Source organism: Botrytis fragariae, assembly GCF_013461495.1.
Source record: "Botrytis fragariae strain BVB16 chromosome Unknown tig00000061, whole genome shotgun sequence".
In the NCBI taxonomy this organism is placed as follows: domain Eukaryota; kingdom Fungi; phylum Ascomycota; class Leotiomycetes; order Helotiales; family Sclerotiniaceae; genus Botrytis; species Botrytis fragariae.
In genome coordinates, this window is record NW_023500994.1 from 701,122 (window position 1) to 714,560 (window position 13,439).

Here is a 13,439-nt window from a genome sequence, read left to right on the forward strand (position 1 = left end):
TCCCGAGTATTGTGGAGAGATGCTTTTCCATGTCCTATCCCATCCTTGTCCGCAGTCGAATCGCAAAGATTGACGGCGCGGGCAGACAAGGCACTGGACAGGCGGGTCTTCCCTAGGGATATTTTTTTCTGGATCATCATCGACTTGTTTTCTTTCGGAGGAGAGTTACGAATGGGGAATAGGGTACATTCATTTCTTTTATCCGGTGGGCGACTGGAGGTGCTTGTTGCAATGGACTAGTAGATTAGTAGTATAGCGCCAATCTTTTACTCGAGTTTCGAATCCGAATTCGAGGGTTTGGATGTTGGTCTGGGTATCGGTCGTTCATATAGTTGTACGGTGTACAGTGTGTAATGAGATTGGGTTTGTTTGTTTTGATGTGGATTAATGTTGATGTTGATGTAAATAACAAACACGTCGACTGAATTGGGAATGAAAGTAAACAAACATTCATTCATGCGCAAATTGCTCATCTACGGACGGATGGGACTAATGAGTTTCAAACGATCTCTTTTCTTTCCGTGCAGACCTGATATTTATGGCAAGCAGAGTCGAGCATGAAAACAGACCCTCTCGGTGAAAAGTACAATAATGCTCGTGATGCGTGTCTGGAGTGTAAAATATACGTGGCACAAGAAGAAGCGCTCGAGAGATATTGGGCATTCTTTCTCTACAGCGTGTATGCATGGAGGGGGAATAGGAGTTGAATTATTGACAGCCTCTCAGATGTCATATTTTCTTAAGTTTTGATGGATCGGATGAGAGTTTATTCTTAGCATTTTTTGAGGGGGATTTCACAACAGAGTTCGGCACGTTCGACTGGGTCGGGGTTTGTGAGAAAAGTGTAATGTTGACCAGCTGTCCAGTCAAGTGTGCATTTGATCGAGGACTGCTTTGGGCTGCAGTAGTACAATTGGTCCAAGCGACTGGGTAGTAGCGATGCCCTGTGAATGCCCAGGTGGATGGATGGTGGATGGATGGTGGATGGATGGTGGATGGTGGATGGAACAAGGAAGTTCTAGTGCAGACTAGAAGAAGAAGCAGGAATTTAATTGGTGCTGATTCAATCCATTTTATGTATTGCTGCTTTAATCCTTTGAAAGACTGAAAGACGTGAAGATATACCTAGATGTGATTGATCTGTGCTTTACGCGTTTCATTGGCTAAAGTTTGTTGATAAGCCAAATAAATAAACAACACAGCCATCGGTATCGGTATGGGTATCGCCTGTGCATCTTGCATGCTGTACCATACCATACTAGAGAGGACGAACATGAACTTCATTTTGAAACTGGGTACCTATGTATGCTGTACAGCAAGCTTGAAACGACATGAAAAGTTGGAAGACTAGGAAGAATGTTGTACTGGAGGCTCAAACCCAATAGAATGGAGAGGAGGGCTGATGTGTGCCTCCTTGCTTCTTCTTGTGATGGAAATTTGTAACGGTTTATATGTTGTGCACCGGAGAACTGAGGTAGCACTGAGGTATCACCGAGGTATCAGCTTGCATTGGGGGTTGGCTATCCGGGAGACTTTCTTCCATAGTAGATAGATTGGACGAGAATGGGAAGAGCTGGTGGAGTTGAAGTGGTCAATGTTTCTTCAAGACAAGCAAGCTGGGACAAAGTAGTAACAAAGTAGTAACCAAGTAGTAACCAAGTATGACCTAGGTAGGTAAATACCAAGTGAGTGCTAGAGTAGAGTACAGTATAGTACAATGCAGTACAATACAGCACAGTACCTAGTATCTATCAACTTTGGTCCTCAACGCGTCAAGGATAAGCGAAAAAACGGGTAAAAGAAGAAAAATGAAAAAAGACGCGTTCGTGAGTAAACAACTTTTTTTTCTGCCTTGTAATATTTCCCTTCCCCCCAATAGAACTCCGCCCCCATTTTGTTTCCCCCATCGTTCAACATCAAGCCTCCATCCATACACTACTATATCATACACACCACACACACCATACGCACTATACATACCATACATCACATACATCCCATACATCCCATACCATACAATCTCACTCCTTGGTATACTAATAAATCCATGATTATAATACACACACACATTTAATTCTTTTCACTTAATTCCTCTTCACATTCAATAATTCCCTCCAGACTGAAATCTCGAAATTCAAAATTAAACGACGTTTAAAAGTCCTTCCCACTTCGAGTAATATCAACCAACGTCTTCATCCCCATCCCCATCGACATCCCTCCCCAACACAACATTGTCAATAAGAAACTGGTTTTCTATTGGAAAGAGAGAACCACAGAGAAGCAGAGTAAGAAAGATAGACAGAGAAAGAAAGAGGGACAGACAAACCTTCAAATTCGACATTTCTACACTATTACCTAGTACCCAGAACTAGTACTAGTGATACCTTTTAGGGTAGGTACTTTTGCGACAAGTCATTACCCGCCCACCCACTCATTGATTGATCTTTAAGTCAACCAACGCCAAATTCCGAAAGCCAACAGAAACATCAAAACTCGAATTCAAGTCAAGTCAAGTCAAGTACAGTACTTACGGTCTACGGTCTACGGTCCACAACCTACAGTCGTTTCCACTGTATATTCCATTTTGCGATATCTTCTTCAAAGGGGGAAAGAAAGAAGGACATTCAAATTATGACGTGAAGACTTCCTTCTCTTTTTCTATTTCAACAAACAACAGAATATATTTCAACGTCGCAACTACCTTCTATAATATACATCCTCCTTACGCTCGACTTCACCCATCGAACATACGATTTCGCTTTCATAAGATCTCTCTCCTCTCTTTTCTCACGCCACCACGATCCTCTTCCTACAACATTCCTCGCATTGTTTCTATTACCTGTACAGTCTACATTCCGATCGATCTCCAATAAACTACCCATTTTGGACAACACCTGTTGATTATTTCTCTTCTCAACTTGTAGTCTACTCTGTCGAGCACTCGAAACAACCGGCAACATAAAAGAACTCTGTATTAACTGGTCCATTTCATTCAAACCCTTTTCCTTCTAGAATCGAAAGTTTGCGACGAGACGACGCGATACCATTTCACATTAGAACGAAAAGAAAAGACATACTCACTTTCTGTAACGAATGTCGCAAGACAGATAATTTCCGAATCCAGCGCCAAAAGAAGAAGATCACTCATCTTAAATTATCAAGCCGCGACATTCCAACAAACATCATGTCGTACTCCAACAGCGGCGGAGGCACTCTCACTTTGCCATCACCCACACATGTTCACCATGTTGACGTTACCTCCGCAGTCAGATCGCTAAGACGTTCTTTATCGCGTTCTCCATCCAAATTCCGACTGGCCACTAAATCACCAAGCCCATCCCCAAAATCTCCACTGTCGCCATCTCCAGTGTCACCATCTAAGCGCGCATCTTCATACCCTGCGTTGTTCGCAGGCACAAACACACCTCATACCCCATCACCTCTCGCTGTTCCATTTCCTCCAAGCGCAAGATTGGCACTTCGATCCTCGTCGCGAGCCAAGACTGCCCCTCCTCGACAGAATACCCGCCTACGAACCTCCCCCAGAAGTCCCATGAAGCGGGCATTGAGCCAAACAATTGATACGGGTAACGCGACTCCAACACCACTGGGTTACATGGGTGGACAAGAAAATTTTGGAGGTAGCAGTCCGGCGGAGAGAAAGGCCCTAGAGAAGCTCCCTAGAATGCAATTGAACTTGGACGCAAATGCGCCGACCAACCAGGCATTATTGAGATTAGGCAGCGACGGAGCTAGCGATTGTAGCGCATCCACTTCAAGTCCACTGAAGCGCAGCGATCCCGTCATGAATCTGGAACAAGCGACCCTCGGAAGTCCAGTCGCAAAGCGCAGAAGTCTTCACGGTTCTGCCAACTTTGGTCATGATTTAAATCTCTTTGAACAGGCACCAGCACCAACTTCTCCTACCAAATTCGATATCCACAGCGATTCAAACCACGAATATGAGTTATCAGCCACAGTTCTTAGTTCGGAAAATACTGCATCTCCTTTCACGTCTACCCCTCGACGTTCCTCCTCTTTGCGCAAATCGACATTACTTCAAAGAAATGGCGAGAAGACTTCTTGGGGTAGAAGACATGCCGCTCAGCTTCTGGCTGCACAACAATCCGCACAGCAACAACCTTTTGCAATTGCGAATCAGGATATTGTTAGCCCCAGTAAGCAGAAGAATCGTCCAAGATTGTCATTGGATCAATTTGTTGCACCCCTGAACCGCGATAGTCCGTTCAGCCACCAAGGTAACCTTCCAAATGCTTCGATGCATATGATTAATCAATCGCAACAACCTACTCAACACCATACGCATCAACCTCACCCACTCTCACGAACCATGACAACTTCCTCCTCCAACTCGAGCATCGCCGAGGACTCACCTGTCCAGCATGTGCCCGTTAATTTTGGTGGTAGCCAAAAACCCAAGATTGATTTCTCAAAATCATTACCTGCTGGAGCCCTAAGACCATTCAACTTGGATGCCCCTGATGACTTCTCAACCCCAAAGAATTTTAAATCCGTCAAACCATTACCTGCTGCTTTCATGTCTACCGGTCTTATTTCAAAGGTCAACAGAAGACCCGAAGAAGTCCAGATGCTTCGTGGAAATACCAAGTCCAATGTTCCAGATACCCCATGTAAAAAGCAGAACAACATCTTCGGCACTTACCCCGCTGCAGTACCCACTAGTGCCATCGCAAAAGCTAGGCAAATCCGCCATTCGTTTGGTACCCCATCTACTCCTTTCAACCCCCATGGAGTACCGGCTATCGGTACCTTCGGAAAAGGCAGCGGCGTATTCGGAAGTGGTTTCGGCCAGCCAAGAGGTTTAACCAGACGAGGAAGCTTTTTGAGTATCGACGGAGATGATGGTGGATCCCCAGACTTCAAGACCGACAGCCAAACCAGCGACTTTGATTTACCACCAACTCCAACAAAACAAGCTTCAAGCTTCTCTCATTTCCAAAATGGTAGCCCCACAAGTCATCGATCGATTCCAGCCTCAACATCTGCCGTGGGTGGTTTTAGCTTAGGAAAGATACCAAGATCAAGCAGTAAGTTGAACCTTTCTACGAGTCCAGGCGAGCAGGAAGAGGGAGACAGTGATACATCCACGGATATGAACGAATCTCCAACACCTGTCACTGCCGGACTTTCTTTCAGTACTTCCATTTCTGTACCATCCTTTTCCAGGTCCCGAGCATTGCGGGGCCTACAATCTCCTTCGCCGCTGATGGCTAAATCTCTTACTACTTCCTTTTTGAGTCCTTCAAGAAAGCCCGGTTTTGCTAAAATTAGTCACGTGGCTCCAGCCAGTCCATTGGAGCGTGTAGATTTCCTCGAGAAATTGTCGCCTTGTACACCTCAAGACAACATGTTGTTCCCCGATCCCAGTAGCCTTTCCATCTCCAACCATAGAGATGGTCACGCTCACTTCGGTGCCAACAGCGCTCCCGTTGCTCCACCTCCAGCTACACCAACCACTGGTCGAGATTATTTCGGTAAAACTAGCACCACCCCAGTTGGTAGTTTTCCGCCCCGAGATGTGGATGAGTCCCTCGTATCACGTTTCAACAAAATCGAGTTGATCGGAACAGGAGAATTTTCTCAAGTATACAAAGTCACTCAGAGTGCGCACAAGGCTCCAACATTCATGTTTGGTGATTCGGTCGATTCCCCAATGACTGGTAGAACACCACCAACACCTACACCAGACCGTGTCTTTGCTGTCAAGAAGTCAAAACAACCATATCAAGGTTACAAGGATCGATCAAGAAAGCTCAAGGAAGTTGAGGTTATCAAGGCACTCGGTCAGGCTGACAATGTCATTCATTATGTCGATTTCTGGGAAGAGAAGAATTACTTGTACATTCAAACGGAGTATTGTGAAGAAGGTAGTCTTGATATATTCCTTTCTCAAAATGGTCGAAAGGGTAGAGTAGATGATTTCAGAATCTGGAAGATTTTACTTGAGATCGGACAGGCAAGTTAAATACTCATCGAATTTCGCCACTTTCAACTAACATTTAGTAGGGGCTCAAGCATATTCATGATTCTGGCTTCATTCATCTTGACATCAAACCCGCTAATATCATGATTACTTTTGAGGGTGTCTTGAAGATTGGAGATTTTGGCATGGCAACTTCATGGCCTGCTTCCGATGCGATTGAAGGTGAAGGAGATCGTGAATATATTGGACCCGAGATTCTCCTTGGGCAGTACGATAAGCCAGCAGATGTTTTCGCTCTTGGCATGGTCATTTTCGAAATCGCCACGAACGTATACTTGCCCGACAACGGAGTTTCTTGGCAACGTCTCAGATCCGGAGACATGAGTGAAGCTCCAAGTCTTACTTGGAGTGAAGCAAGTAGCATGCCCCGTGATGCCAATGGCATCCCCATCGTACCTAGCGATGATTCCATGGCCAGCGACGACGAACTTGAAGTCGACTTTGGTTCACCAATTGCTGCTAGCCGGAAACGATTCACTTCATCCTCCAAATCATTCGCCCATGACCCAAGCAACTTGTTTGGTTCTTCTAGACGAGGCGAACTTGAAGAAGCCCCAGAATTCATGAGAGATCCTGATCATGAATGTACACTCGATAAGCTTGTTCGATGGATGATCTCACCACGTCCTCAAGATCGACCTTTGATTCATGAAGTGCTCGAATCACCAGGTCTTCAATGGGTTAGCAATAGGCGTCGTGCTGGTGCCACTGTTTTTGAAGGAAACTGGGGACCAGCAGATGAAGTCTTAGATGATGCTGAGATGATGGACGTTTAAAATCTTTCAAGATTTTGCTGGGAGCATTCGCTGTTAACATTATCGCCCAAGTACTCGCTCAATCCTGGATAGGACTTGACGGGATTTGGATTCACATCAATTTGAATTTGATTATGTCTATACGGCGTTAGCAGGATATCAACGGCGTACCAAACGATATCTACCTCTACTTTACGACCACTACCTCTACGATTCACGATTTGCCTTCCTAGCCTTACGACCTTTACAATTCTTGTATATATTATTCTTTGACACATGAGTCACCCGCTCATTTTACACATTCACGAGACCCACAGCATCTAAAACATACAACATCAAAATCAAAAAAGAAAGATAATATTTGGTGGGATCACTGATCAAGTTATTGAACGATTATCATGTCAAGATTATTATGAAAGAAAAAAGAAGGCGATTCTTATTTACTTTTTACTTGTGTCTTTTTTTACGAGCTGATAGGCAGGCATATGGATTTGTTTACAAAGATAAATAGTATCTATTCTTGCTTGCTATAAGCTTAACCAGATTTTGGTTGCTTTGTATTAACTATGTCCCTTTCCAAAGGGGTTTACTTTGTTTTTTATCTTTTGTTTTCTACATGCCTGGGTGCTCAAATATTGGGGTACATCAGGTTAGAAATGTTTTTTGTCTTTTAACAGGGGAGTTGGAGGTATTCTATGAATTCCTAATCATACGGGAGGATGGAATGGATTGATTGATTGATTTGATGGATGGGGAATATCTGGGGTGTTTTTGTGCTAGTCTTCAAAGATGGGATCTGAACTGGCTTGGGATGGATGGATTGGGAGGAGTTTTTCATTTGTTGATTTTTCCTTTGTTTATTGGGGTGGAGGTGAGGGTGGAAGTGTAAATGAAATGGAAGTGGGAGTGGGAGATAGTGGTGTAGTGTATGGGGTGAATGGATACATGTTGTATGGTAGTGGAGAACTGTAGATATAGAGAACCCCAATCCCCTGAACACACATTGTGTGGAAGGATGAATGGATGAGCAACTTACTTGCTGAATGAATTGCTGGTTCAAATGAGGTTTCTTTTGAAAGATTTGGAGATACAATGTGATTGCTTGTCGCTTGTTGCTTGTAGCCAGCTGGTTTTGATGGATTAAGCCCTGGACTGGACTGAATTGGACTAGCGGGGAGAGAGGATGAAGGGAGGATAGGGTGTAGAGGATAGGGTGTAGAGGATAGGGTGTAGAGGATAGAGGGTAGATGATAGAGGGTAGAGGGTAGAGGGTAGAGACTAGAGAGTAGAGGGTAGGGAAGAGAATCAATGATGTTTGAGTATTATCATCTTTTAGCGGTTTATCGTGTAGTGGAATGTGATATGATGTGATGTAATATGATAGTAAACCTATTAATCAATATGAAATTAATATATAGATATTACTCTCTACACGTTCCTCTTTTCTTTTCTTTTCTTTTCTTTTTATCTCTCTCATATCTGAGTATATGTGTCAGAAGGTGGAGATGAAGATGAAGATGAAGATGAAGATGAACTATAATGGGAAATAGTAAATCAAATAGAGTGAAAGTGAGAGTGAGAGTTTTATTGAGTATATTGGGTGTTAGGTATTGGGTATTGGGTATTGGGTATTAGGTATTGGGTATTAGGTATTGGGTATTGGGTATTGGGTATTGGTTGACTGGGTGTGAATGATATTTTTAGTTCGGTTCGTTTGGGCTTTTAGGTAGAATTGGTAGGAAGTAGTGCGGGGATGGGGATGGGGATGGGTGTATTTGAGATAGTATATTTATATAGGTAGGTATTTGAAAGCGATTTTAGATATGATATTGTGCGTGTATATGTGTATATATGTGTGTATGTGTATATTATTCGTTATTTTGAATTTTGAATTCTGAATTTTGATTTTTGTGATTGGTATAGTGTAGTGCAGTATAGTGTGCTAGGAGGGGGGAGAGCGATTGAATATAGAATGGGGGATGAAGATGAAGGTGAAGATGAAGATGAAAGGGGAGATACAGGGTAGTGGATTTATGAATATTGTGGTTTATATGAGATGGATGAAATAGATGAAGTGAGGGAAGTGAGTGGTACTCAGAAATGAGCCCCGAGATTAAACAGGAGATGGAAAACTAGGCGCCTAGTTGCAGCAAATGTATTCACGTGGCAAATAAGCGATCACAGAGTTGATTCTAAGTCTTAAATGAAAAATGCTGTCGCATTCTTAATTTCTTGCATCAGATTGAATGGCTATTGTGGGATTTGAAATTTGAAATATGAAATATGAAATTTAAGGGTACGTATGTATTGGGAATTTCGAGTTTGAGGGATCAGTTTGGGGATCAATGTACGTATATGAATATGTGTGAATCTTTGAGCTACAACTTGTGAGGATTTCCAGTAAAAGAATTGGAATAGAGGGGGCGGGATAAAGGGGGGAAGGTTGATGGTGATGATGTGCTGATGATTGGATGGTTTATCTTTCCGGGGCTGTGGGGGGCTTTGATGATGTGAGGGGTAGAGTATTAGTTTAGATATTCTTCTCAATGTTTTGACTCCCAGATGGGAATGGCTGGTATTTTAGGTTTTATAGAGTCGAGTGGATGAAATATCATCCGATTTATGTTCGGAGTATGATAGTTTCGAGTACAGGTTTAGATTGAAAGATAAATCAAGAGAGTATGAAGTGCTTAGTGGATAATCTTGGAGGGTTGTGGTGCAAGAGTGTATTTTAGTGTTAAATAGTATATCTATCTGTATTAATAAGAGGATGGTAGATAGATTCCGTTGATGTCTTCATATAACGAGTTACAACTACCACCATGTACTCATAGTAGAATGGAAAATAGCAATAACAATCGAAGGCAAATATAGAGAGGTTGTCAAAAACTAATCAGACACACCCTAGATTTTTTCTATAAAATATTACATACATTAAATAGAACGACATCGATAAGCAAGTTCATTATTCCTACAGAGTCCACGAATGTGTAAGATAAGTCCTCTTGTCCCATGGTACTTCAATTCTGTTGAGTTTTGATGGATATATTTATTGAGATATGAGTAGAAAGATTGATTTCATTAGAATTTGATCGTGGATCTAAGCGAGATTTACCAGCAGGTTGTGAGGCAGTAGCAGTGATTTTGGAGTCTTTACGAAACAAATATAGCCCTAGCATTCGGTTTGTTGTGACTAGCCCCTTTGCGACTCTCAAAAACTGCTTAGCAGCCGAACCCTATAGTTCCACTTTCTGGTGCGTGAAATTCTAAGTACTGTTTCCAATCGTCTAGAAGAAGTTTTGTTCAGTTCACCAGGAATAGTTGTCTTGATTGACTTCGTTCTGATTACACAAGAGAATATTTGTGTGTTCCCTTAGGGGGTTTATCCTAAACGAGAATGTGTTACTGTCTTGAAGAGCATTGTCACCGAATTTTCTCTCCGCACATGGCGAACGTTGTAAATCCGGACCTTCTAGAAGTCGAAGACCTCGAGTTTCAACATCTTTTCGACGCTTTCTGTGGGATTGGAAAGGGAAAAATGTCACTGGAGTATCGATGGCAGGGGAATCGTGGGCTCTCACCCTCCATCCAGTTTCCTTCTGGCGCATTTCTTTCGTGCAATGAATGACAATCTTCAGTGAAGATTGTTCCCTACCTTTCATACTCCTGCCACACTACTACTGTACTCCTTAATGTCTCAATTCATCCGATGAATTGACGGGATCAGACAGTCTAGGGACCAGCACTTAGTCATTGATCTGAACGAAGGGACATCACGGGCATTGAAGATGGCAAGATCTACAAAATTTTAGCTGCCACATCGAAAGCCTAAGGCACGTATGTCTCGGTCAAGAATAGCTTTACCGCGTCATATATGTCTCGCAACAAGTGTTAGGCTTGTGAAAAGGTATATAATACCATCTTTTCCGAGGATCATCATGTTCATACAGACTCATCGCAATCGATTACAAATTCAACTTTCCAAATTATCGTTTTTTTAAAGCAGAAAATATGTAAGTTGAGAACCTATACTTCCCCTCTCTAGCAAAATCGTAACTCATAATCATCTAGTATAACCTCTTCAACTGCAATCATGAGTGGAATAAATAGTTCTGTCGTTATCAACGTCAACAATACCATGATGGGAGGATTCCTCGAATTCAAGAACGCAGAGCTAAAACAGTAATTTTCATCTTTCTTTTCACATATCCCATCTTAGGATTTCCAATATTCTGGATTGCGGTTGAATGAAAGATATTTAGTTCATGGATTCAATTGCATAGTTCTAAATATCGAGTCTCATCTCTAATCCGCGAGTTTGGAAATCCGCAATATCATTTCCCTTTCACTAACATTCATCTCACAGAGGCAAATTTCACGAAGATGGCAAGAAAGACGTTGAGATCTCCGCAGCCGACGTAAACAAGAAAGTCGCTCCGCCCCACACTGCAATCGATATTTGCGCTTCTTCCAGCTCTACCGGAAAGGTTAGTAAATCAATCCTAAACTTTGCAGCAATTGAAATTTGGCTTTGCTTCACGATCCACAAAATTGTTTCTCTCTACCTCCATAATCATTCTCCAGATTTTCATTACATTTGGAACGCCCTACTTTGTTTCACAGCCTATCTTTGTAAAGTGATACTAACTCGCTGATTCACAACCGCAGGGACTTGAGGGTAGCATTGAACTCTATGATAGGGAAACGAAGATCTGTCGATTGTCTTGGAATGATCCAGCTAGTGGAGACAATGATTTCCAAGTTCATGGTTTTGAGCTAGGCGGCCGATATCTTGTGCTTGCTGAGGGCTGGAATCGCAGTGGGGGAAGTCTGGGAAGAGTGAACGTGAAGGTTATGAAGAATGGATTTTAAATTGATCTTCTGGCTGAAAGAGAGACAGAAAGTGTCATCTGCTGTATGAAGGCATTTAAGAGCAAAACTCTACAATAAGCGGGGGCTCTCAGACATGAAGTTATTCTATTACTATGTTAAGATTGGTAAAATTGTGCAAGACTTGCGATATAATGCTTGTGATAATTATGACTAGGTAGACAAAGTCTAGAACACCAAGAATACTCCTCAGTTTCTTGCCCTATGAGACCAAATGCCTCACATAGGGTAAGGATACCCCCGGCCCTGATGACAGTAATGTTTTCCATATCATTCACTCATTTCTACTCAAGACCCAGTAGCCCCCTCTTCAAAATGATTTCCCCATCCAAAACCTTAAACGGCCAATCCATTATCCAGCGAAACTTCTCTGGCATCAATCCCCTCATACCCCTCACATCATTCTCCACAACCTCATATTTCCCTCCGCCATTAACCCACCACGTATGATCCAATCCTTTCAATAAAACCAACACTCTCGCCAGTAATGCCATTGCCAAAGGATCATGACGTTCAAGTAATACACGAAAAGCTAACTGACATCTCGCCGGCATAACTGTAACCATACGTCTCAGAATCTGCGCACTCGTACCGGAGAAAAATGCTCGATAGTGAAATAGTACTGACTCTTTCGCTTCCAGGTAGACACTTTGAATACTTTCTGATTGTGTGAAAATGAAAAACGCATTTACTAAATGATCGAGATCTTCCTCTATTCCGCTCATTTGGAGTTTTGCAATTCCAGATAGCTCATCCTGCGACAATACGCTAGGTAAACTTTCAAATTGATACGGAGCATATCCCAATCGATCCAGCAATTTTCTCTTCTGCTTGAACACCACATTCACACCCTCCAACATCCTGATTGCCTGAACCGGTACCTCATACTCTTCATCTTTTTGTTTCTGTCGCGAAAGCAACCAATAAACATGACACAATAAAATTGCCGAAAGCCAAAGCTGTTCTGAGAGTTCTTCGCCTTCTGAAAGAGCTTGTCGATGATTCACAAGTGTACGATCGAGATAACGTCTTAATGCAATGCTTAGAAGAGAATCTTGGGGTGTATGTGTATGCAGATGTAGTGCTGAGAGCGCGAGCATGGGATTGAGCACGATTTCGGAATCGAAAGAGAGCTGGGGGATGGTGTGTTGCCATGCGCGTGCTGGAGCGCCTTGGCAGGCGGGCATGAGATGACTGACTATTGTACTGTAATGGTACATTAAGCGGAGTTCTAGAGATCGCCATTGGCTTGTTGTATCTGCTAGGGTGTTTGGATAAATTTCAAGGCTAGAACTAGGTGCAGGTATAATGGGCGTTGAAAAGCGCTGCACCGCTGCTTTTTTGGACTTTTGGGAGCCCGTACTCCATTCACATTGTGAGATGTTGATATATCGTCGTCGACAATTGAAACAGACGGGCTTTATTTCATCGCACTAGAGATAATCTTAGCAACGATTGTAACACTTATTCGATTCATTACTGTACCTTCACTTTGCGAACTCTACAGTCACGACACCCCGAGTGAGATTTCCTAAGCAAAGGCACTTTGAGTTGCTGTGGAACAGGGGTATCAGCAGATTCCATCACAGTTGTGAATTGGAGTTGTGATCTATCAATTACTTCTCGAGATGCACGAGAAACCGAAGATGCGAAGATGCGAGCTTCCGATACCCAATTGACTTGGAGATGGATTGGTAAGTAGAATATTATCGATCCACTTTTGTGATATGTAAGCACTAAACGACCAGGTGTAGTTCCACACAGCCAAT

At 42.8% G+C, this 13,439-nt stretch overlaps 3 protein-coding genes across 3 annotated transcripts; 2 read left to right on the plus strand and 1 right to left on the minus strand.

The window, feature by feature from the left end:
• Positions 1-3,184: 3,184 nt before the first annotated feature.
• Positions 3,185-6,801, plus strand: Bfra_008339 (putative protein kinase protein; the record flags this gene model as incomplete). Its single annotated transcript, XM_037338702.1, has 2 exons — positions 3,185-5,998; positions 6,049-6,801. The coding sequence occupies 2 exons, from the start codon at positions 3,185-3,187 to the stop codon at positions 6,799-6,801; spliced, it is 3,567 nt and encodes a 1,188-aa protein (XP_037192008.1).
• Positions 6,802-10,873: 4,072 nt separating this feature from the next.
• On the plus strand, positions 10,874-11,652 carry Bfra_008340 (putative ostreolysin; the record flags this gene model as incomplete). Its single annotated transcript, XM_037338703.1, has 3 exons — positions 10,874-10,962; positions 11,147-11,267; positions 11,449-11,652. 3 exons carry the CDS (start codon positions 10,874-10,876, stop codon positions 11,650-11,652), a joined length of 414 nt encoding a protein of 137 aa, XP_037192009.1.
• A 302-nt stretch (positions 11,653-11,954) lies between these two features.
• Positions 11,955-13,254, minus strand: Bfra_008341 (putative c6 finger domain-containing protein; the record flags this gene model as incomplete). Its single annotated transcript, XM_037338704.1, has 2 exons — positions 11,955-13,103; positions 13,156-13,254. 2 exons carry the CDS (start codon positions 13,252-13,254, stop codon positions 11,955-11,957), a joined length of 1,248 nt encoding a protein of 415 aa, XP_037192010.1.
• Between the last annotated feature and the right edge of the window lie 185 nt (positions 13,255-13,439).